The sequence below is a fragment of the Grampus griseus genome (assembly GCF_964374135.1).
Source record: "Grampus griseus genome assembly, chromosome: 10".
NCBI classification, from domain to species: domain Eukaryota; kingdom Metazoa; phylum Chordata; class Mammalia; order Artiodactyla; family Delphinidae; genus Grampus; species Grampus griseus.
In genome coordinates this window covers 65,238,213-65,264,138 of record NC_139004.1, presented here as the reverse complement: position 1 = coordinate 65,264,138, position 25,926 = coordinate 65,238,213, and the positions used below count along the sequence as shown (strand labels likewise).

Here is a 25,926-nt window from a genome sequence, read left to right as displayed (position 1 = left end):
TTTCACTGCCAAGGGCCCAGGTTTGATCCCTAGTCAGGAAATTAAGCTCCCACAAGCCGCGTAGCGTGGCTGGAAAAAAAAAAAAAAAAAAGACCTTTTAGCCAAGCATTCGTGGACCAAAGGTTAGTTAAGCCTAGCTTACCTTTCCTGAGACTAATTTTTCTTTCCGTTTCATAAATTTAAAAAAATTTTAAGACAAATATATTTTCATAATAACTGGCTTAAGCCAAATGGAATTTAATTTTTCTAAAAGTTGGCTTTGTAGATTTAATTTAAATAAAGATTTTAAGTTGTTATTAATATTACATGAAAGTTGACAATGTTAATAAATCTAAAGCTATCAAAATCATAAGCCAGGAAATTCCCTGGCAGTCCAGTGATTCGGACTTGGCGCTTCCAGTGCAGGGGACCCAGGTTCAGTCCCTGGTGGGGATCCTGCAAGTTGCGCAGCGTGGCCAAAAACAAAAACCTAAGTGTCTTAAATACAATAAAAACTTGTTTTAAAAAAAAATCATAAGCCAGACAATATCAATAAATATATGGCTAAAGATACAACTTTATATAAGACTTCGGAAAAACGTTTTCTGAGTGACAGAAAATATGGGCCTAGCAGTTACAATTATTTTATACACATGTTTCTTGATCTGTTTTATAGGTCTGTATATTCTTTCTTTAAAGGTATAATTTTTTTTTAAATTTTATTTATTTATTTTTGGCTGCATTGGGTCTTCCTTGCTGTGCGCGGGCTTTCTCTAGTTGCGGTGAGTGGGGCCTACTGTTCATTGCAGTGCGCGGGCTTCTCATTGCGGTGGCTTGTCTTCTGGAGCACGGGCTGTAGGGCATACAGGCTTCAGTAGTTATGGTGCGCGGGCTCTAGAGCACAGGCTCAATAGTTGTGGCGCACGGGCATGTGGGATCTTCCCGGACCAGGGCTCGAACCCCTGTCCCCTGCATTGGCAGACGGATTCTTAACCACTGTGCCACCAGGGAAGTCCTAAAGGTATAATTTTTGAAACTAAAAATAGCACGTGAGGTATAGGGAGGTTAACTCATCTTCTGATAGCTAGCGTTTGCACCCAAGCTGTCTTAACTCAAGCCTGTGCTCCTAACTAGTGTTTCTAATACACAAGGAACTTAAAAAATAGGGAAAAAAAATGATCTAGTGGAAAAATGAACAAAGGATATAAATAGATCGTTCATGGGGGAGGAAATACAGATTGTGCTAGTAAGTATGTCAGAAGATGCTTCATGCTTCTGGTGATTATGGAAGTGTAAGTTTTTAAAATGAAATATGTTTTATTTATTAGGTAGGAAGACAGTTATAAAGATTTCACCCAGGGTAGCAAGCGTATAAGAGGATAAATTAGTGTGATTTTCTTGAGATTGAATTTGGCAACACTTGTTGCGTACCTTTGGCCTTGCATTTGTGTTCACAGATAAATGTGTATATAAGGATATATAAGGATATTCACTGCCACGTTGCTTATAGTAGTAACACTAGAAACAAGTCAATCTTTCAGTAAGGGAAATGGCAAATAATGATACAACTGTAGTATGTTGTCCTGTGCAGCCAGAAGAATGAGGTAGATCTGTGTATATTGACAGAGCAGGATGTTTAACAGATTATAGAGTGTCAAAACCAGTTTAGTATCACTGGCTTTTAACATATGTAGAATGTAGTGGTCCTTAAATAGTAGTAATAAAGCCCAAAACAGTAATTGGGCGGTGTAGTGGGGTACTAAGGAGAAGTGCTTGAATTTTTTTTTTTATTAAACATGAACTACTTTTGTAATTAAAAAAAAATGTTGCTTGGGAATATTTTGCTTTGAACTTGTACAGGACAATGATTCTTAACCTTTTTTCCCCTGTCCCAGACATCTCCATATGTTTGTGTTTATGTATGAAGCCCTTTGCTAGATGTTTAGGTACAGCATTGAACAAGACAGAAAGCTCCCTGACCTTGTGGAACATACATTATAGCTGGGAGGGGTTAGATGATATATAAGATTTTTAAAAATCTTGTTATATAGTGATAAATGCAAAGGAGAAAAACAAAGCAGATGGGGGTGGCCAGGGTAAGCCTTAATATGCTGGTGACTTTTGAGTTAAGACCAAAGAGAGCTGGTGAATGAGCCATATGGTTATCTGAGGAAAGAGCGTTCCAAATCAGAAAGCCCTAAGGTGGGAGCCTGCTTATTTGAAAAACGGCAGAATGGCTGTGTAACTAGAGTGCACTGAGTGAAAGGATGAGACTAGAGAGGTGACGTGTACACTGAAATATGGAGCTGAACAGACCTGCCTTCTCAATTCAAATGTTAAAAGGCTCTTTGGCTCATAGTATTGCTTTTCAACCTAACCCTTTTGATAAGTGTAAAATTATGCCTATATTAATGTTATTTGAAATTTCAAAACAATTTATTACCTTGAAGGCAGAGAGTTTTCTAAGTTGCTTTTTTAAAAAATTGCGGTAAAATTAGATTGCTTTTTTAAAACCATCTGTTGCCATCCCAGAGAGTTTGTTCTGTCCCCAAGAATTTCTCATCTTTCCAGCCTAGAAGCAGCCACATAGCTTGTTAGATTTGACAAAGTAATAATATCCTTAGAACAATGTTAGTGAATTGATGGGAGACAAAGGTCTGTGTCAGAAGTTAATTAGAGTAGCTGTCTGAATAAAACTCACTGTGTCCGTTTACTCTCTGCTACTACCACACTCACACTTTTGGCCCCCAAATGTGTGTTTTTTCCCCCCACAATGACCAATTCTTCACACCAGCTGGCTGGCCTATAATTCAATTCAGTTCTAACGCTATCTGCTTGGAGTTAGAGTCAGATCCCCGCAAGTTAAGGGATCAGTTTCACAAGACTGCCCCCCACTTCCGACACTAGTTGGAAGTCCCAGGTTATCTCACCTGTACTTCTGACTAACTGGCTATAAATTGTGGTTCTCACTACCCCTCCTTGGGTTTGATGATTTGCCAGAAAAGCTCACAGAACTCAGGGAAACACATTTACCAGTTTATTATATAATTAAGGAAATGATAAAGGATACGGTTGAACAACCAAATAAAGAGATACATGGGGCGAGGTTCTGAAGGGTCGTGAACACAGTAGCCTCTGTCCTCATGGAGTTGGGGTGTACCACCCTCCCAGCACGTGAATGTGTTCACCAACCCAGGAACTCCCTAAACCCCAAACTTTCGGGATTTTTATGGAGGCTACATCATATAGGTATGATTGATTAGTAACTCAATTTCTAGCCCTTCTTCCCTCTCCAGAGAATGGAGGGTGGGGCTGAAAGTACCAAGTTTCTTATTATGGCTTGGTCTTTGAGGTGACCAGCCCTCATCCAGGAGCCCAGCAAAGTTGCCTCATTAGAAAATAATATGGTCCTAGCATTTATATTAGCACTTAGGAAATTACAAAGGTCTTAAGAGCTCAGATCAAGAATCAGAGAAAAGACCAAAAATTATATTACAGTATCACAGTAACATATGTTTATTTAAGATAGGGAGGCACTTTCTTAAGGCAAAAGGAAGAGCTGTCATGTAAATACCTTCACAGTTTGTACAATGCCAGGAAGGCCTAAGTTTCCTGTTGTTGATAGGTCTGCCTGAGCTAGGTGAAGGTGGTTCATTTGGAACTTCACTTTCAAGAGCCCTCTTGAGTTGGGTACTTCCTAAAGCATCCACATGGAGTTAAATGTGTATGCCAGAGAGAAGACCCTCTGATGGTGAATTCTAGGAGTCCGGTTTCACTTAGCACCCATAGAATTTCTTGTTTCTTCTCTGTACTTCTATAAGGCAGGAACTGAGGCTTCTTACAAGGCTGGTTCGTCAGCCTGGTCCTGCTAAGTGAAGGATGCTTTGGGGAAGGAGATTTCTCAGCACTTGATTCTTTTGTTGGTAGAGGTAAAGGTCTCAAGCCTTCAGTGGATCAAAGTACATTTCTTCCTCATTTGTCATCCCAACTTATGTCCCTCTTCCTCTTTTTGCTGTTGCACATTCCCTCTGTGCTGGGGCAGTCAGTCCCTAACCTCTCACCTCAGTGTAGAATTGCTGAGAGTGAGGAAGGAGGTAATCAAGAGCCAGATTGCCCTTAGACAAACATGAGTTTGATCTGCCTCTGATTCTTTAGATATATCGTTATAGACAAGTGACTTAACCACTTTGAGTCCGTTTCCTTATCTACGTCATGGAAATAAAAGAATTTATGTTGTAGTTACTTTGAGGATTCCATAAAATGCTAAGTCCTAAGTAAACAGCACGTAGTAAGCCCTCAATAAATAAATAATAGCCACTGTTGTTTTCTTCTTCCTCTCCTTCTCCTCATTAGTGCCATTCATACCTAGGGCCCCATTTGCTTTTCAAACATTTGAAAAGTAAGTATCCAGACAAATATTTAGAACAAGTATTCCTACTGTGTTGGCAGTTTGCCATTTTTGCTTTTTTTTTAAAAAAAAAAACATAATGTTACAGATGCAGTTCAGATCTCTAATACCCCTCTGTATATCTTTCTCTCCCAAGGTAAATACTATTTTAAAGTTTTCAACTTGTTTTGATATCTTTTGTATCCATCTGAGTTTTGAGTTTTAGAGAATGTGTCTTGGAGGCTGCACAGCCAGGAACAGGACTCAGGTCACATTGCTAGCCTGCCTTGGCAAAGACCTTCAGCCACACCCCTGGGCACAGGTCCTTGTCCTACCATAGTCTCTCAATGGGATTTATGCCATCCTGTTCCATTTCTGCCGCAATCTTCCACTCTCACCAGAAAATGGAGGTTGTGGTTCCTGCTGCCTCATGTTGCTCCATTTTGAGTCCATATTTCGTGCAGTGTGTCTAATTTGGGAAGCCTTGGTCACATGCCTGCACTCTAGCTGCAGGAGAGGTTGGGACAGTGATTCCAGCTTCTGCCTTGGGGAGGCAGAAGTCATAATGTGGTGTATTCTGCAAACAAGGGTTTGCAGCCAAAAACAGGACTGAAATCAGCTGTTCTCTCACTGGCACTTTGTGGGCTGATTGGGGTCCTGATCATCACTTCAGATTGGTAGACTGTTCGTTGCCGCCTTTTCTGGCCCTTCATGTCCAGTCTTTTTTTTTTTTTCTTTTTATAATTTTATTGAAGTATAGTTAATTTACAGTGTGTTAATTTCTGCTATACAGCAGAGTGACTCAGTTATACATATATATATTCTTTTTCATATTCTTTTTCCTTTGGCTGCGTTGGGTCTTCGTTGCCGTGTGCTGGCTTTCTCTAGTTACGGTGAGCAGGGGCTACTCTTCGTTGCACAGGCTTCTCATTCTGGTGGCTTCTCTTGTTGCAGAGCATGGGCTCTAGTCGCGTGGGCTCAGTAGTTGTGGCTTGTGGGCTCTAGAACGCAGGCTCAGTAGTTGTGGCGCACAGGCTTAGTTGCCCTGCAGCATGTGGGATCTTCCCGGACCAGGGATCGAACCCGTGTCCCCTGCATTGGCAGGCAGATTTTTTTTTTTTTTTTTTTTTTGCGGTACACGGGCCTCTCACTGTTGCGGCCTCTCCCATCGCGGAGCACAGGCTCCAGATGCATAGGCTCAGCAGCCATGGCTCACGGGCCCAGCCGCTCCGCGGCGTGTGGGATCTTCCCAGACCGGGGCACGAACCCGTGTTCCCTGCATCGGCAGGTGGACTCTCAACCACTGCGCCACCAGGGAAGCCCGGCAGGCGGATTCTTAACCACTGCACCACCAGGGAAGTTCCCGTATTTTTTTCCATTATGGTTTGTCACAGAATATTGAATATAGTTCCCTGTGCTGTACAGTAGGACCTTGTTGTTTACCTGTCCTATATATAATAGTTTATATCTGCTAATCCCAAACTCCCAATACTTCCCTCTCCCACCCCCTCCTCCCCCTTGGCAGCCACAGTCTGTTCTCTATGTCTGTGAGTCTGTTTCTGTTTTGTAGATAAGTTCATTTGTGTCATACTTTAGATTCCACATATAAGTGCTATATATTGTATTTGTCTTCCTCTTTCTTGATTTACTTCCCTTAGTATGATAATCTCTAGGTCCATCCATGTTGCTGCAAATGGTATTATTTCATTCTTTTTAATGGCTGAGTAGTATTCCATTGTGTGTGTGTGTGTGTGTGTGTGTGTGTGTGTGTGTGTGTGTGTGTGTACACCACATCTTTTTTATCCATTTATCTGTCAGTGAACATGTCCAGTCTTCTACCCACATTTAAATCTCTTCCCTCACCATATCTACATTCATTTGTACAATAAGAGTTTGGTAAATGTTTGATAGTTGGATAAAGATTTTACCACTTTCAGAAGAGCATTTTTTTTTTTTTTTCGGTACGCGGGCCTCTCACTGCTGTGGCCCCTCCCGCTGCGGAGCACAGGCTCTGGACGCGCAGGCCCAGCGGCCGTGGCTCATGGTCGCAGCCGCTCCGCGGCATGTGGGATCCTCCTGGACTGGGGCACTAACCCGTGTCCCCTGCATCAGCAGGCGGACTCTCAACCACTGTGCCACCAGGGAAGTCCCAGAAGAGCATTTTTTGAACAGTGAAATTGTACCAAGGTTTTGCTGACTAGTTGTTAAAAGGCACAGATATGTTTGGATCCCAAGTGCTTAGTGGGGTCTTCTGGCACATTGAGCACTGTTCTCAGTAGTTCCTCCTCAGTGAGACTCAGAATATGAAATAGAATGTAAGCTACATATGTTATTCTAAATTTTCTAGTAGCCTCTTTTATAAAAGGGGGAAAAAAATGAGGTGAAATTGACTTGTTAAAATCACATTTTATTTAAACTAACATTATTTCAACATGTACTCAGTCTTATATTATTGATGAACGATTTTACCATTTTTTTTGGCACAAATCTTTGAAATCTGATTGTGCTTTGAAGTTGTAAGCACATTGTAATTTGGACTAACCACATTTTAAGTGATTGCTAAGTACATGTAACTAATGGATATTGGACCAAAATTGTTTATGAGGTGGAATTCAGAAATTGACCCAGCACACTCACCCAGTTTATTCTTGTTTAAATAAAATACTGGTTTTATACTCAAAGTAGCCAAAAACAAAATAAAGCAAAAAAAAATCCAAAAATGGTATTAGATATGTATTTTTTTCAGTGTCAGTGATTGTTTGGAAGAAAAGATTCCTAAGAGGGGTAATATATATATTACTTCATGGTTTCTCATTGTTCTTTAGTTGGAGTACTTAGTCCTTCTGTTGTGTTGAGCTCTGTATTGCTTAGGTTCTGAATGACAGAGGAAAAGGAAATAGATTATTCATCTGCAAACAGGTTAGGAACCTAGACAAGTGAGGTCCAATAAAACTTATACACTAATGGTTATCAGACTATAGGGTACATTAGAATCACCTTGAAGGTTTCTTAAAACAAAAATGGCTCCCCCCCTCCCAATTCTAATTCAGTTGGTCTGGGGTCACTCCTGAGAATTTGCATGCCCCTTGCCCCCCAGTTTTATTGAGATATAATTGACATGCAGCACTGTGTAAGTTTAAGGTGTAGAGCTCAATGATTTGATTTACATAGATTGTGAAATGGTAACCACAGCAAGTTTAGTTAATATCTGTCATCTCATATACAGAAAAAGAAAAGAATATTTTTTCCTTTGTGATGAGAACTCAAGGATTTACTCTCTCTTTTTTTTTTTTTAAAGTTCATTTATTTATTTTTGGCTGTGTTGGGTCTTCCTTTCTGTGCGAGGGCTTTCTCTAGTTGCGGCAAGCGGGGGCCACTCTTCATCGCGGTGCGTGGGCCTCTCACTGTCGCGGCCTCTCTTGTTGCGGAGCACAGGCTCCAGACGTGCAGGCTCAGTAGTTGTGGCTCACGGGCCCAGTTGCTCCGCAGCATGTGGGATCTTCTCAGACCAGGGCTTGAACCCGTGTCCCCTGCATTGGCAGGCAGACTCTCAACCACTGCGCCACCAAGGAAGCCCAGGGATTTACTCTCTTAACTTTCATGTTCACCATATAGCAATCTTAACTATAGTTATCATGTTGTGCTTTATATCCCTAGTACTTAGTTATCTTATGACTGGAAGTTTGTACCTTTTGACCACCTTCATCCAATTCCTCCTCCCTCTGCCCCCTGCCTCTTGTAGCCACAAATCTGATCTCTTTTTCTGAGTTTGGTTGGGGTTTTGTTTGTTTTTTACATTTTACATATATTGTAAACGAGATCATGTGGTACTTGTCTTTCTCTGTCTGATTTATTTCACTTAGCATAATGCCCTCAGCATCCATCCACGTTGTCACAAAGGGCAGAATTTCCTCCCTTTTTATGGCTGAATAATATCCATGGTATGTATATATATTCCAGAACTTCTTTATCCATTCATCCATTGATGGACGCTTAGATTGTTCCCATCTCTTGGCCATTGTAAATAATGCTGCTTTGAATATGGGGATGCAGATATCTCTTCAACAGTCTTTTCGTTTCCAGAGAATGTGCATTTTTAACAAATTCCAGGTTGATGCTAATGCTGCTGAGCTGTGGACCACATTCAGACATACTTTCTGAAAAACTTATGTACTCAGTCAAATAAAGAATCTAGGAAAGAAGTCATGAGAACAAAAGAAACAGAAGCAGCTCAGAGTTGAGATCGAAATCCCAGTCTGTACAGAAGACCCAGAATGCAGTCTGTCCAGGTTGAAATAGGAAGTCAGAATGCTCAAGAAGAAAGTAATTAGCACTGTACTTACTATGTGATCAAGAACGCAGAAGTATAGTTATTTAAAGTATATCTCTTCTGATCAACAGGGGGAAAAAAAGCAATTAAAAACTCTGGAAAAGGTGGTGGGGAGAGCTGAATGAGAAGTAACGATTCAAATGTGAAAGGAACTTGAAATATAATGTGATTTATGAGGGATTGATAGAAGGTAAGAAACAGTGCTTTTGGAAACAGTGAAACCAAATTCATTCCCCTAGAAATGTCTCCCTCCTCCATTGATGTATCACTTTTCTAGCATATACATGTCTTTGGGATGATCTTTTTCCTTTTTGTATTTCTTTAGAATCCTTTTAGATCTAGGCTTAAGTTTCAAATTGCCTTTTTTTCTTTAATTTTTTGTTTAGTTATCAGTTTGTTTTCTGTGACAATTTACCTAGATATTTTAACCTTGAAAATTAAAGTTAATAAAGCACAATACCAACCTCTGAATGCCTTTCTTAGATTTTTGTCTTTTCTTTCTTTTTTTTTAAAGAGGAATCTTGTAGGAGCTTTGTTTTTTTTAAAATAAATTTATTTATTTATTTATGGCTGCATTGGGTTTTCATTGCTGTGCACAGGCTTTCTCTAGTTGTGGCGAGCAGGGGGCTGCTCTTTGTTGCAGTGTGCAGGCTTCTCTTGTTGTGGAGCACGGGCTGTAGGCGCGTGAGCTTCTGTAGTTTTGGCACACAGGCTTCAGTAGTTGTGGCTTGCGGGCTCTACAACACAGGCTCAGCAGTTGTGGTGCACGGGCTTAGTTGCTCTGTAGCACGTGGGATCGTCCCAGACCAGGGCTCGAACCCGTGTCCCCTGCATTGGCAGGTGGATTATTAACCACTGCACCACCAGGGAAGTCCCTAGGAGCTTTCTTAGTGTGAAGCAATACTCAAAGTTCAGCTATTCCTTCAATTTACTTTTTTAAAAAAATTAATTTATTTAATTAATTTATTTTTGTCTGTGTTGGGTCTTCGTTGCTGCATGCGAGCTTTCTGTAGGTGCGGTGAACGGGGGCAGCTCTTCATTGCAGTGTGTGGGCTTCTCATTGCGGTGGCTTCTCTTGTTGCCGAGCACAGGCTCTTGGCACGTGGGCTCTAGAGCACAGGCTCGGTAGTTGTGGCACACGGGCTTAGTTGCTCTGTAGCACGTGGGATCTTCCTGGACCAGGGCTCAAACCTGTGTCCCCTGCATTGTCAGGCGGATTCGTAATCACTGCGCCACCAGGGAAGCCCCCTTCAATTCACTTTTAATTTTCTTTCCTCCTAAGTTAAAGTAAAATTTAAAAAAAAAAAATTTTTTTTTTTACTCCACTAAGGTTGCAGATTTTCACTATGACTATGCAGTAATTATCTAACCGGACAAAGTTGTTTTTATATAAATAAAAAATATGAAGGAGGTTAATACAAATAACGTTTAATTTCTTATTGACTTATCCTTATGGGTAAAGGTTATAAACACATAATTGATACCTTATCCAATATCTTGACATTGGTAAGGAAATGTCAGAAAGTGCTTTCACTTTTACTCCCCTAATTTTAACTTCTAACTACTTTGGATATAAAGTGGCATCAGATTATTTGTACCTGTTTGTTCTGTAGTGAGGGGTAAATGCCTTCAGTTCTGATTCCTTAGTATTTTTGCTAACTTATTTCTTTTGGAAGATTGAATATTGATAAATTGTTTCTAAGAAAAGTCAATTTAAAGAGATACAGTAGGGCTTCCCTGGTGGCGCAGTGGTTGGGAGTCCGCCTGCTGATGCAGGGGACATGGGTTCGTGCCCCGGTCCGGGAGGATCCCACATGCTGCGGAGCGGCTGGGCCCGTGAGCCATGGCCGCTGAGCCTGCACGTCCAGAGCCTGTGCTCCACAACTGGAGAGGCTGCAACAGTGAGAGGCCCGCGTACTGCAAAAAAAAAAAATAAAAAAAAATAAATAAATAAAGAGATACAGTAAATGAATGAACTACAATAACCAGATTTTTGACATCTTGTTTTTAAGCAAGTAATAATATAGTTTAAAAACATACTCTGTTGGGACTTCCCTGGTGGCACAGTGGTTAAGAATCTGCCTGCCAGTGCAGGGGACACGGGTTCGAGCCCTGGTCCGGGAAGATCCCACATGCCTTAGAGCAACTAAGCCCGTGCACCACAACTGCTGAGCCTGCGCTCTAGAGTCCACAAGCCACAACTGCTGACCCCGTGTGCCACAATGAATGAAGCCCGCGCGCCTAGAGCCTGTGCTCTGCAACAAGAGAAGCCACCTCAATGAGAAGCCCGCACACCTCAACGAAGAGTAGCCCCCGCTCTCTGCAACTAGAGAAAAGCCCGCGCACAACGATGAAGACCCCACTCAGTCCAAACAAACAAACAAAAAAACCCCATACTGTGTGTTTAACTCTACAACAGTGGTTCTTAAAGAGTAGGTCAGGGACTGGTAGTCCCCAACTCCCTTTCAGGGTTCCTCAGAGTTAAGGCTGTTTTTTTTAAAAAATTAATTGATTGATTGATTGACTGCATTGGGTCTTTGTTGCTGTGCGGGCTTTCTCTAGTTGCGGCGAGCAGGGGCTACTCTTTGTTGCGGTGCGTGGGCTTCTCATTGCAGTGGCTTCTCTTTGTTGTGGACCACAGGCTCTAAGGCACTTGGGCTCAGTAGTTGTGGCTCGTGGGCTCTAGAGTGCAGGCTCAGTAGTTGTGGCGCACGGGCTTAGTTGCTCCACAGCATGTGGGATATTCCTGGGCTAGGGCTCAAACCCGTATCCCTTCCGTTGGCAGGCGGATCCTTAACCACTGTGCCACCAGGGAAGTCCAAGGCTGTTTTTATTATAATATGAAGATTTTTTTTGCCTTTTTCACTCTCGTTCTCTCATGAGTGTACAGTGGAGTTTTGCAGGGGCCATGTATGATGTGTCACAATAGATTGAATGCAGAAGCAAGTATGAGAATGCAGTTGTCTTCAGTTAAGTCAGCCATTAAAGAGATTTGCAGAGATGTAAAATAATGCAGTGATTATTATAAATTTTTTGTTTTGGCAAATAAAGTTATTTTGCATAAGAATATGTTATTTATGTTGACATTTATATTGATTTATGCAGTGATTTTTTTTGGAATTTTTGAATTTTATTTTTTTATACAGCAGGTTCTTATCAGTTATCCATTTTATACATGTTACTGTATATATGTCAATCCCAATCTCCCAGTTCATCACACCACCACCACCCCCCCACCCCCCGCACCACTTTCCCCCCTTGGTGTCTATGTTTGTTCTCTACATCTGTGTCTCTATTTCTGCCCTGCAAACCGGTTCATCTGTACCATTTTTCTAGGTTCCATATATATGCGTTAATATACTATATTTGTTTTTCTCTTTCTGACTTACTTCACTCTGTATGACAGTCTCTAGATCCATCCACGTCTCTACAAATGACCCAATTTCGTTCCATTTTATGGCTGAGTAATAGTCCATTGTATATATATACCACATCTTCTAATTCTTCTTTATCCATTAGTCTGTCGATGGGCATTTAGGTTGCTTCCATGTCCTGGCTATTGTAAATAGTTCTGCAATGAACATTGGGTGCATGTGTCTTTTTGAATTATGTTCTTCTCTGGGTAGATGCCCAGTAGTGAGATTGCTAGTTCATACGGTAATTCTATTTTTAGCTTTTTAAGGAACCTCCATACTGTTCTCCATGGTGGCTGTATCAATTTACATTACCACCAACAGTGCAAGAGGGTTCCCTTTTCTCCATACCCTCTCCAGCATTTGTTGTTTGTAGATTTTCTGATGATGCCCATTCTAACTGGTGTGAGATGATACCTCATTGTAGTTTTGATTTGCATTTCTCTAATAATTAGTGATGTTGAGCAGCTTTTTTTTTTTTTTTTTTTTTTTTTTTTTTTTTTTTTTTGCTGTACGCGGGCCTCTCACTGCTGTGGCCTCTCCCGTTGCGGAGCACAGGCTCCAGACGCGCAGGCTCAGCGGCCATGGCTCACGGGCCCAGCCGCTCTGCGGCATGTGGGATCCTCCCGGACCAGGGCACGAACCCACGTCCCCTGCATTGGCAGGCGGACCCTCAACCACTGCGCCACCAGGGAAGCCCTGTGAGCAGCTTTTCATGTGCTTCTTGGCCATCTTTATGGCCATTTCTTTGGAGAAATGTCTATTTAGGTCTTCTGCCCATTTTTGGATTGGGTTTTTTTTTTTTTTTAAAATATTGAGCTGCATGAGCAGTTTTTGGAGATTAATCCTTTGTCGATTCATTTCCAAGTATTTTCTCCCATTTCGTCTCGTTTGTAGTTTCCTTTGCTGTGCAAAAGCTTTTAAGTTTCATTAGGTCCCATTTGTTTATTTTTGTTTTTATTTTCTTTACTCTAGGAGGTGGATCAAAAAAGATCTTGCTGTGATTTATGTCAAAGAGTGTTCTTCCTATGTTTTCCTCTAAGAGTTTTATAGTGTCCGGTCTTACATCTAGGTCTCTAATCCATTTTGAGTTTATTTTTGTGTATGGTGTTAGGGAGTGTCTAATTTCATTCTTTTACATGTAGCTGTCCAGTTTTCCCAGCACCACTTATTGAAGAGACTGTCTTTTCTCCATTGTATATTCTTGCCTCCTTTGTCATAGATTAGTTGACCATAGGTGTGTGGGTTTATCTCTGGGCTTTCTATCCTGTTCCATTGATCTATATTTCTGTTTTTGTACCAGTACCATATTGTCTTGATTACTGTAGCCTTGCAGTATAGTCTGAAGTCAGAGAGTCTGATTCCTCCAGCACTGTTTTTTTCCCCTCAAGACTGCTTTGGCTATTTGGGGTCTTTTGTGTCTCCATACAAATTTTAAGATTTTTTGTTCTAGTTTTGTAAAAAATGCCACTGGTTAATTTGATAGGGATTGCATTGAATCTGCAGATTGCTTTGGATAGTATAGTCATTTTCACAATATTGATTCTTCCAGTCAAAGAACATGGTATATCTCTCCATCTGTTTGTGTCATCTTTGATTTCTTTTTTTTTAAATTAATTAATTAATTAATTAATTTTTGGTTGCATTGGGTCTTCGTTGCTGACTGCAGGCTTTCTCTCTAGTTGCAGCAAGTGGGGGCTACTCTTTGTTGTGGTGCGCTAGCTTCTTATTGCGGTGGCTCTTCTTTGTTGCAGAGCATGGGCTCTAGGCGCACGGGCTTCGGTAGTTGTGGCTCGCAGGCTCTAGAGCGCTGGCTCAGTAGTTGTAGTGCATGGGCTTAGTTGCTCTGTAGCATGTGGTATCTTCCCGGACCAGGGCTTGAGCCCACATCCCCTGCATTGGCAGGCAGATTCTTAACCACTGCACCACCAGGGAAGCCTCATCGTTGATTTCTTTCATCAGTGTCTTATAGTTTTCTGAGTATAGGTCTTTCACCTCCTTAGGTGGTTTTTTCCCTAGATATTTTATTCTTTTTGTTGCAGTGGTGAATGGGATTGTTTCCTTAATTTCTCTTTCTGATCTTTCATTGTTAGTGTATAGGAATGCAAGAGATTTTTGTGTATTAATTTTGTATCCTGCAGCTTTACCAAATTCATTGATTAGCTATAGTAGCTTTCTGGTGGCATCTTTAGGATTCTCTATGTATAGTATCATGTCATCTGCAAACAGTGACAGTTTTACTTCTTTTCCAATTTGTTTTCCTTTTATTTCTTTTTCTTCTCTGAGTGCCGTGGCTAGGACTTGCAAAACTGTGTTGAATAATAGTGGTGAGAGTGGACATCCTTGTCTTGTTCCTGATCTTAGAGGAAATGCTTTCAGCTTTTCACCATTGAGAATGATGTTTGCTGTGGCTTTGTCGTATATGGCCTTTATTATGTTGAGGTAGGTTCCCTCTGTGTCCACTTTCTGGAGAGTTTTTGTCATAAATGGGTGTTGAATTTTGTCAAAAGCTTTTTCTGCATCTCTTGACATGATCTTATGGGTTTTATTCTTTACTTTGTTAATATGGTATATTACATTGATTGATCTGCATATATTGAAGAATCCTTGCATCCCTGGCATAAATCTCACTTGATCATGGTGTATGATCCTTTTAATGTGTTGTTGGATTCTGTTTGCTAGTATTTTGTTGAGGATTTTTGCATCTATATTCATCAGTGATATTGGTCTCTAATTTTCTTTTTATGTAGTATCTTTGTCTGGTTTTTGTATCAGGGATGGTGGTGGCCTCATAGAATGAGTTTGGGAGTGTTCCTTCCTCTGCAATTTTTTGGAAGAGTTTGAGAAGGATGAGTGTTAGCTCTTCTCTAAATGTTTGATAGAATTCACTGGTGAAGCCATCTGGTCCTGGACTTTTGTTTGTTGGAAGATTTTTAATCACAGTTTCAATTTCATTACTTGTGACTGGTCATATTTTCTATTTCTTCCTGATTCATTCTTGGAAGATTATACCTTTCTAAGGATTTGTCAGTTTCTTCCAGGTTGTCCATTTTATTGACATAGAGTTGCTTATAGTAGTCTCTTATGATGCTTTGTATTTCTGCCTTGTCCGTTGTAACTTCTTTTTCATTTCTAATTTTCTTGATTTGAGTCCTCTCTTTTGCTTGATGAGTCTGGCTAAAGGTTTATCAATTTTCTTTATCTTCTCAAAGAACCAGCTTTTGGTTTTATTGATCTTTGCTATTGTTTTCTTTGTTTCTATTTCATTTATTTCTGCTCTGATCTTTATGATTTCTTTCCTTCAACTAACTTTGGGTTTTGTTTGTTCTTCTTTCTCTCGTTCCTTTAGGTGAAAGTTTAGATTGTTTATTTGAGATTTTTCTTGTTTGTTGAGGCAGGCTTGTATTGCTATAAACTTCCCTCTTAGAACTGCTTTTGCTGCATCCCATAGGTTTTGGATCGTCATGTTTTCATTGTCATTTGTCTCTAGATATTTTTTGATTTCCTCTTTGATTTCTTCAGTAATCTCTTGGTTATTTAGTAATGTATTCTTTAGCCTCCATGTGTTTGTGTTTTTTACATTTTTTCCCCTGTAATGAATTTCTAATCTCATAGCATTGTGGTCAGAAAAGATGCTTGATATGATTTCAGTTTTCTTAAATTTACCAAGGCTTGATTTTTGATGCAAGATGTGATCTATCCTGGAGAATGTTCCATGTGCCCTTGAGAAGGAAAGTGTAATTTGCGGTTTTTGGATGGAATGTCCTGTAAATATCAATTAAATCTATCTGGTCTATTGTGTTATTTAAACCTTATGTTTCCTTATTAATTTCCTGTCTGGATGATCTGTCCATTGGTGTAAGTGAGGTGTTAAAGTCCCCCACTATTATTGTGTTACTGTCGATTTCCTCTTTTATAGCTGTTAGCAGTTGTTTTATGTATTGTGGTGCTACTGTGTTGGGTGCATATATATTTATAATTGTTATGTCTTCTTCTTGGAATGATCCCTTGATCATTATGTAGTGTCTTTCCTTGTCTCTTGTAACATTCTTTATTTTAAAGTGTATTTCATCTGATATGAGTATTGCTACTCCAGCTTTCTTTTGATTTCCATTTTCATGGAATATCTTTTTCCATCCCCTCACTTTCAGTTTGTATGTGTCCCTAGGTCTGAAGTGGGTCTTTTGTAGACAGCATATATATGGGTCTTGTTTTTGCATCCATTCAGCGACCCTGTGTCTTTTGGTTGGAGCATTTAATCCATTCACATTTAAGGAAATTATCAATATGTATGTTCCTATTACCATTTTCGTAATTGTTTTGGGTTTGTTTTTGTAGGTGCTTTTATTTTCTTGTGTTTCCCGCTTAGAGAAGTTCCTTTAGCATTTGCTGTAGAGCTGGTTTGATGGTGCTGAATTCTCTTAGCTTTTGCTTGTCTGTAAAGCTTTTGATTTCTCCATCAAATCTGAATGAGATCCTTGCCAGGTCGAGTTATCTTGGTTGTAGGTTCTTCTCTTTCATCACTTTAAATATGTCATGCCACTCCCTTCTGGCTTGTAGAGTTTCTGCTGAGAAATCAGCTGTTAACCTTATGGAAGTTCCCTTGTATGTTATTTGTTGTTTTTGCCTTGCTGCTTTCAATAATTTTTCTTTGTCTTTAATTTTTACCAATTTGATGGTAAAAACCTTGGCATGTTTCTCTTTGGGTGTATCCTACCTGAGACTCTCTGCGCTTCCTAGACTTGGGTAGATATTTCCTTTCCTGTGTTAGGGAAGTTTTCGACTATAATCTCTTCAGATATTTTCTCAGCTCCTTTCTCTCTCTTCTCCTTCTGGGACCCCTATAATGTGAATGTTATTGTGTTTAATGTTGTCCCAAAGGTCTCTTAGGTTGTCTTCATTTCTTTTCATTCTTTTTTCTTTATTCTGTTCTGTCGCAGTGAATTCCACCATTCTGTCTTCCACATCACTTATCTGTTGTTCTGCCTCAGTTATTTTGCTATTGATTCCTTTTAGTGTATTTTTCATTTCAGTTATTGTATTGTTCATCTCTGTTTGTTCTTAATTCTTCTAGGTCTTTGTTGAACATTTCTTGCATCTTCTCGATCTTTGCCTCCATTCTTTTTCCAAGGTCCTGGGTCATGTTCACTATCATTATTCTGAATTCTTTCTCTGGAAGGTTTCCTATCTCCACTTCATTTAGTTGTTTTTCTGGGGTTTTATCTTGTTCCTTCATCTGGTACAAAGTCCTCTGCCTTTTCATTTTGTCTATCTTTCTGTGAATGTGGTTTTCCTTCCACAGGCTGCAGAATTGTAGTTCTTCTTGCTTCTGCTCTATGTGGTGATTTTTAATGAATTAATATTTTTCTAAGTTTCCTAGTTTAATTTTCTTATACAGTAAGAATTGTTATCTATGCTCGTGTAAAGAAAAGCTTTTTGGGGTTGGTCCTCAATCATTTTTTGAAAGGGTGCTGAGACCAAAGAGCTTGAAAACTGCTTTTTTGTAGTAATTGGCTTCACCATTTCCTCTAGTCCTTGGTATAAAGCACTGATTCTCCATCTTGAGCATGCATCAGTCACCTGGAAGACTTGTTAAGATACAGATTGCTGGGCCCATTCCTAGAGTTTCTGGTTTAATAGTTCTGAGCTGGGACCTGAAAGTTTGTATTTCTGATAATTGCCAGTGTGATGATGATGTTGGCCTGGAAACTACATTTTGAGACTCACTGGTGTAAAGAAATATTGCTTATGAGGAAGAAAACCTACTTTTTGAACATCTACTATGTGTCAGTAAACATTATTTTATGCTCATGACAACTCTGTAAGGAGGTAGGCATTCTCCCCCTTTTTATTGTACCTCAGGAAACTGAAACTTAGAGGACTCACAGCCAGGAAAGTACATCATCACTTCAAGTCTGTTCACTTAAAGTCTGTTCATAAGGCCTATGCTCTTTTTTTTTTTTAATATTTATTTATTTGTTTATTTGGCTGCGCCAGGTCTTAGTTGTGGCACATGGGATCTTCATTGCACCATGTGGGATCTTCATTGCAGCACACGGAATCTTTTAGTTGTGAGATGCGGGCTCTTTAGTTGTGGCATGCTAACTGTTTGTTGTGGCATGTGGTATCTAGTTCTCTGACCAGGGAATGAGCCCAGACCCCCTGCATTGGGAGCGTGGAGTCTTAGCCACTGGACCACCAGGGAAGTCCCAAGGCCTATGCTCTTTACACAGCCTCTTCCTTGCTTTTTTTTTTTTTTTTTTTTTAAATCAGTAGTGGCTTTAATGAGATGTAATTCTCATATCAAATAATTCAGTCATTTCCATGTAAAGCATGCAACTTAGTAGTTTTTAGTCTATTCACAGAGTTGTGCTGCCATTACCACATCAATTTTAGAACATTTCTCATCACCTCCAGAAAGAAACCCTGTAGCCATTAGCAGTTACTTCATATTTTCCCCAGTCCCTGTGTCCTGGATAACCACTAATCTACTTTCTATTTCTATAGATTTGCCTGTTTTGGACATTCATATTAATGGAATCATACAATATGTAGTCTTTTGTGACTGACTTCATTTAGCATAATGTTTTCAGGGTTCATCTGTGTTGTAGCATTTTATCAAAACTTTATGTTTTTCTTACTAAACAACATGCTGTTGTATGGAAGTACTACATTTTATTTATCCATCAGTTGATAGATATTTGGGTTGTTTCCACTTTTTGGTTATTTTAAATAATGCTGTTATTAACATTCATGTCCAAGTTCTTTTTTAAAATATTTATCTATTAATTTCTTTATTTGGCCACGTTGGGTCTTAGTTGTGCATATGGTATCTTTCGTTGTGGCGTGCAGGCTATCCATTGTGGCACCTGGGCTCAGTAGTTGCGGCACGTGGGATCTTGAGCTCATGGGCTCGGTTGCCTTGCCACATGTGGGGTCTTAGTTCCCTGACCAGGGATCGAACCCACGTCCCCTGCATTGGAAGGCAGATTCTTAACCACTGGACTATCAGGGAAGTCCCTCATGTCCAAGTTTTTACATGAGTATAGTTTCTGTTTCTCTTGAGTATATAACTAGGAGTGAAACTGCTAGGTCATATGGTGTGGTTTTCATATCTTTGTCATATGCTATGTTTAACCTTTTGATGATCTGCCAGACTTTTGTTTGTTTTTTAAAGTATGTTATAAATTTATTTATTTTTATTTTTGGCTGAATTGGGTCTTTGTTGCTGCGTGTGGGCGTTCTCTAGTTGTGGCTTGCGGGCTCAGTAGTTGTGGCGTATGGGCTTAGTTGCTCCACGGCATGTGGGATCTTCCTGGACCAGGGCTCAAACTTGTGTCCCCTGCATTGGCAGGCAGATTCTTAACCACTGCGCCACCAGGGTAGTCCCTGCCAGACTTTTTTCCAAAGCAGCTACACCATTTTACATTCCCACCAGCAGTGTATGAGAATTCCAGTTTTTTCACATCCTTGCCAACATTTGTTATCTTATTTATTTATTTATTTATTTTTGGTTGTGTTGGGTCTTCCTTGCTGTGCGTGGGCTTTCTCTAGTTGCAGCGAGTGGGGGCTAACTCTGTTGCAGTGCGCAGGTTTCTCATTGGGGTGGCTTCTCGTTGCAAAGCATAGCTCAGGCTGTAGTTGTGTGGGCTTTTGTCGTTGTGGCTCACAGACTGTAGAGCGCAGGCTCAGCAGTTGTGGCACATGGGCTGAGTTGCTCCGCGGCATGTGGGATCTTCCCGGATCAGGGCTTGAATCCTCGTCCTCTGCATTGGCAGGCGGATTGTTAACCACTGTGCCACCAGGGAAGTCCCTGTTATCTTTTATTATTTTAAAAAAAACTTTTTTTTTAATTGTATTTTTTGGCCGTGCCACACGTCATGTGGGGTCTGGGTTCTCCGACCAGGGATGGAACCCATGCCCCTGCATTGGAAGCGTGGAGTCTTCATCACTGGACTTCCAGGGAAGTCCCTATTATCTTTTTTTTTTTATTATAGTCAACCTCCTGGGTTTAAATGGTATCTCATTTTGCTTTTGATTTGCATTTCCCTGACGGCTAACAATGTTAAGTAACTTTTCATGTGCTTACCGGCCATTTGCTTATCTTCTTGGGAGAAGTGTCTGTTCAGATCCTCTCCCATTTTTTGTGTATGTTGTGAGGATGAGGTCCAACTTCATTCTTTTTACATAGATAGCCAGTTGTCCCAGCACCATCTTTGGTTATCTTCTGTGATGTATATAATCACTGATCTACCTTCTTATTTTATACCTTCCTCCTTCCTACATGAGCTCAGAGTAATTTTTTTTTTAATTTATTTATGTAGGCCGCACTGGGTCTTAGTTGCTGCACGTGGCATCTTCGTTGTGGCATGTGGACTTTTAGTTGCGATATGTGGGCTTCTTAGTTGTGGCATGCAAACTCAGTTGCGACATGCATATGAGATCTAGTTCCCCAAACAGGGATTGAACCCAGGCCTCCTGTATTGGGAGCGTGGATTCTTACCCACTGGACCACCAGGGAAGTCCGAGTTCAGAGTAATTTAGGTATGTGTGTCTGATGGAAAAACCTTTTCTTTTTTAAAATTACATACTATACGTAGCATCTTTTCGTGCTGTTTTGTATGCTGAAGTAACTGCAATAAGACATGAGCTGCATTATTATCAGAAATGCATGGGTCAGGATATAATAACCTTAGATTAAATTATCAGTGGCTTCTCTATTAAAACAATGCTGTCTTAAATAAGCACTCTAAAGAATCATTCAACAGTGCACATATTTTAGCAGCAAAGTTGGAGGTATCTCCAAAAGAGATTTCAAACATTTTGTCTCTACTGTGTTTTTGTTGTTGTTGTTGTTGTTGTTTTTCTCTACTGTGTTTTTTTACTATTTGTCTGTGGTGGGGGTAGTTTTGATCCTGAGTTGGGAATTGAATGCCTTCTGACCTTTTAGAACAAGATTCCCACACTTTTTGTTACTAACCACATGGATAAACTATTTTTTGATCATACGCCTAAGTATATATTTATAAATTGTATACTTGTACTACTATGTCAGTATGCAAAAACAAAAGGGGTTACTTTTAAAAAGGAAGTCAAGAAATGAGCAAAAGTTTTGATATTTCCCACTTGATAGTCTTGCTTGCTCTCAGGTGGATATGTGTTGCTCTGAATGCAACACATTCAGAGTGTGATGCTGGAGAATTTTGCCTATGGTTTTGGAGATTATGGCCTCCTCAGAAGCCTTGGGTATGGCGGCCCCTCCTCTTCACATTACCCAGGGTTCCTGTCTGAGATCTCTTCTTCCCTTCGGGGCTGGATTCTCGATGTTGCCCTATTCACTCACTGGTGAATCTTGTCGCTGCAGGTACAGGTGCAGGTACAGCAGTCTCCGCAGCAGGTCTCGGCTCAGCAGCTCTCCCCGCAGCTCACCGTTCACCAACCTGCTGAGCAGCCCATCCATGTCCAGGTGCAGATCCAAGGCCAAGCAGCACAGCCGACAGCCCCCTCCATCCAGACCCCATCTCTGCAGAGCCCCAGCCCTTCGCAGCTGCAGGCGGCCCAGATCCAGGTGCAGCACATGCAGGCGGCCCAGCAGATCCAGGCTGCAGAGATCCCAGAGGAGCACATCCCACATCAACAGATCCAGGCTCAGCTGGTGGCTGGCCAGTCTCTTGCTGGGGGTCAGCAGATCCAAATCCAGACTGTGGGTGCCCTTTCCCCACCACCGTCCCAGCAGGGCTCACCTCGGGAAGGGGAGCGGCGGGTTGGCACGGCCAGTGTCCTCCAGCCAGTGAAGAAGCGCAAAGTGGACATGCCCATCACTGTGTCCTACGCCATCTCAGGGCAGCCGGTGGCCACCGTGCTGGCCATTCCACAGGGCCAGCAGCAGAGTTATGTGTCTTTGAGGCCCGACTTACTAACAGTAGACAGTGCCCACCTGTACAGTGCCACTGGGACCATTACTAGCCCTACAGGAGAAACTTGGACCATACCTGTTTACTCTGCCCAGCCCCGGGGGGACCCTCAGCAGCAGAGCATTACTCACATTGCCATTCCCCAGGAAGCCTACAACGCAGTTCACGTCAGTGGCTCACCCACAGCCCTGGCAGCTGTAAAGCTGGAGGATGACAAGGAGAAGATGGTGGGCACCACGTCTGTAGTGAAAAACTCCCATGAAGAGGTAGTGCAGACCCTTGCAAACTCTCTCTTTCCAGCACAGTTCATGAATGGCAACATCCACATTCCAGTGGCTGTGCAGGCCGTGGCAGGCACATACCAGAATACAGCTCAGACTGTCCATATATGGGACCCTCAGCAGCAGCCACAACAACAAACCCCCCAGGAACAGACGCCACCGCCACCACAGCAGCAGCAGCAGCAGCAGCAGCTCCAGGTTACTTGTTCAGTAAGTGAGACTTATCTGTAGGGCAGCCTGCTCCCTCAGGGCCCAGTGCAACACAGAACTTGCCTGGTAACCTCTTTCGCCTCTGGCTTGTTTACAGGAATGACGTTGGTCTTGCAGTAATACAGTATTTAGTATTTTAATTAGAGTTGGGGAGAGGGGACAGGAATGGCAAGTGAAGCTGTGGAACGGCAGGAATTCTAGCCTGGTACCTGAAGGTAAATGAAATGACCAGTAACTGCTTTGGGGATAGATGCCTGGAGTGCTTTTTTGTGATCTCTTTAGGAAGGGTAAACTTCTAGGTAGAGACTAATGTGTCACCCCAAGTGTTATCTCTGTCCCAGAAGCTGCTTTCTGTATCACAAATGAACAGATCTAGTGGAACCCCTGTAGTTTAGCACACAGGCTCTAAACTCTTCACAGTTGAGAGGGTGTTAAATTGTTCCTCCTTTAGTTGTCATCTAAAGATGGACTACACTGGACACAGTATAAGTGAATTATGAGATCTAAAATACTTTCTGGTGGGCCTGTTAAAAGTGATCATCTTTGGGGAATTCCCTGGTGATCCAGCGGTTAGGACTCCACACTGCCACTGCAGGGGGCATGGATTTGATCCCTGGTTGGGGAATTAAGATTCCCTCAAGGCATGTAACATGGCCCCCCCAAAAAAAAAAAAGTGATCATCTTGGGAGTCTTGAATAAGCCCCCTTATGCAGTGGGACTTTCCAACCATGTTTTTACGTTCCTTAAAAAATAGTTAAGACAAACCATGGTTAATTGAGTTTTCTGTCATGGCAGCTATGTTGAGCTAAGTTGTTTTGTTTTTTTTAATAAATTTATTTTATTTTTGGCTGTGTTGGGTCTTCATTGCTGCACATGGGCTTTCTCTAGTTGTGGCGAGCAGGGGCTACTCTTCATTGCGGTGTGTATGCCTCTCATTGTGGTGGCTTCTCCTGTTGCAGAGCACGGACTCTAGGTGCGCAGGCCTCAGCAGTTGTGGCTCGTGGGCTCTAGAGCGCAGACTCAGTAGTTGTGGTACACGGCTCAGCTGCTCCATGGCATGTGGCATCCTCCCAGACGAGGCCTCGAACCCGTGTCCCCTACTTTGGCAGGCGGACTCCCAGCCACTGCGCCACCAGGGAAGCCCTGAGCTAAATTTTTTAACTTTTTATTTTGAAATGATTTTAGATTTATAGAAAAGTTGCAAAAATAAAACTGTTGAAAAATTTTTTTTAAAAGAGGCACTTTTTTAAAATTTATTTTTGGCTACGTTGGGTCTTCATTGCTGCGCATGGGCTTTCTCTAGTTGCAGTGAGCGGGGGCTACTCATTGTGGTGGCTTCTCTTGTTGTGAAGCACTGGCTCTAGGCGCACGGGCTTCAGTAGTTGTGTCACGTAGGCTCAGTAGTTGTGGCTCGTGGGCTCCAGAGCACAGGCCCAGTAGTTGTGGCACACAGGCTTAGTTCCTCTGCGGCATGTAGGAATCTTCCCGGACCAGGGATCGAACCCGTGTCCCCTGCATTGGCAGGTGGATTCTCAACCACTGTGCCACCAGGAAAGCCCAGAACTGTTGAAATTTTAACTTTAAAATTGCTTGGCTCTTTTATCTTTTCTAATTGTTAATCTTCTTAAGGCTATCACAGATCCACCTTTTAAGACTGTTAGTAAAGTTTCTGGTCCCTTGTCTAGCAGACATTTAGAGTGGATGTAGGGCCTCTGGTCTCATGGGACTGGTGAAGGTAGTGTGCCTCAGCACAGGAGCTCTGGGAATGCATGTGAGGGAGCTGGCACAAACAAAGCACTGTTAGACCAGGGACCACACTCAGAAACTCAAGACGTAAATGATTGGGTAAGCAAAAGCTGACCGAGTGGTTTCATAGAGGCAACAGTATGTTAATCTTAAGTGACTTTGTTAAGGACCTATTAAATATCCAGCTGTCAGGCCTAGAAGTAGAACAAGACAGTGTCATTGCTTCGGGTAGCTTATAGTGTAGTGGAAGTGAGAACATATGATTTGTTTCTGTAAAGTATAAAGCAGCATAATCAAGTGTGACAACGTGTGCTACACACACAAAGTCAAGCTGGGAATTCAGAAATCAATCTAGGTTAAATGTCAGCAGAGGTATCTTTGTGGAAAAAATGGCATTTGATCTCTAGTTTATAGCTTAGATTGACAGAAGGATGGAGCAGGATGAATAAGAGCCAGGGGTGGACACAAGTGATATGGCCTAGGTTAACATGAGAGGAGGAGAACCATGGGAGAGGATTTAGTACAGGGGGCAAAGGGGCTATCTTCCCGAAGTGAAGAGCTGATACGATCTGTGATAGGAAAATTTTCCAGAATCCTAAGAGTCGTGGTAATAAGAAGAATCAATTACTGGTGTGTAGAATTGATTGCATGTAGGAGAGACCGGACAGGAGACTTGTAATGGTGCTCTGTGCTGACCTTTTGCTGACAGGGATGGAGCATATCAGGCCTCTCCTCTGCTCTCCTGGGCCTGATGTTCCAATTTGCAATTCAGGACTCTTGTTGCTCATTGGGCTCTGCTTGTAATTTGCACATCTGGGCCCTTCAGCAGGAAAATCTTTTCTAGAGTTCATTTTAGTAAGTTCATTTTAGCATTCTTCATGTTCTTCAGAGGCTGTGTCTCCTTTGGCAAAGTCTTATAGCGACGTATGTCAAGGGTTATTACCAGAAAAAGAAAAATTGGGAAGAATACCCATCATGCAGGAAAGATGAGTTTGTCCATTTACACCACAAATATCCCTCTGCTCTCCTTATCAGGCTCTGTTCTAGGTGCTGGGAAACAGAGGTGAATAAGAGAGTCTGCCCTTGGAGCCCTCGTAGCCCATGGGAAGATAATTGTGCTGTGATGTGAGTTGAACCCTAAGGAGCGCTGATGTGTTCCTTCACCTGGCATACCCTTTTTGAAAGCTCTTTTATATCCTATCTTTAAAACCAGATTTGTGGCTAAACCTCCCTCCTTTACCTCACACCCACCTCCATCTGTTCCCCTATTTCTCCACTTTACTTTATTCCCAGAGTTCTCAAAAGGATTATCTGCACAGGCTGACTCTACTTGCTAACCAGTTTTCCCTTCAACTCATGACTGGGTCTGCTCTTGTTAAGGTCATCAGTGACCTACCTCCCCGTGGCCAGATCCAACAGACGTGTCTGTTTTTATCTCACTTATAGCAACACACAGCACAACAGACCATGCCTGCCTTCTTGAAACTCTCCTTTGGACTTCCATGTTATTATGCACTCCTGGTCTTCCTCCTACCCCACTGGTTATTTTTCCTTCTCAGGAGACTTTGCTGAAGCCTCCTTCTCTTCTGTCTGAGCCATACATGTTGTTTCTCAAAGCTCTGTACTAACCCTCTTTTCTCCCTAAGGGATTTCTCTCCATTGTCAT

General features: G+C 41.6%; 1 protein-coding gene across 1 annotated transcript in view; it reads left to right on the top strand.

Moving 5' to 3' along the window:
* The window catches only part of QRICH1 (glutamine rich 1), a 54,824-nt gene that overhangs the window by 15,213 nt on the left and 13,685 nt on the right, over positions 1–25,926 (top strand). Inside the window, exon 3 of the mRNA XM_082663996.1 lies at positions 21,474–22,514. Coding sequence (XP_082520122.1) covers positions 21,474–22,514 — 1,041 coding nt within the window. The remainder of the gene's footprint in view (positions 1–21,473; positions 22,515–25,926) is intronic.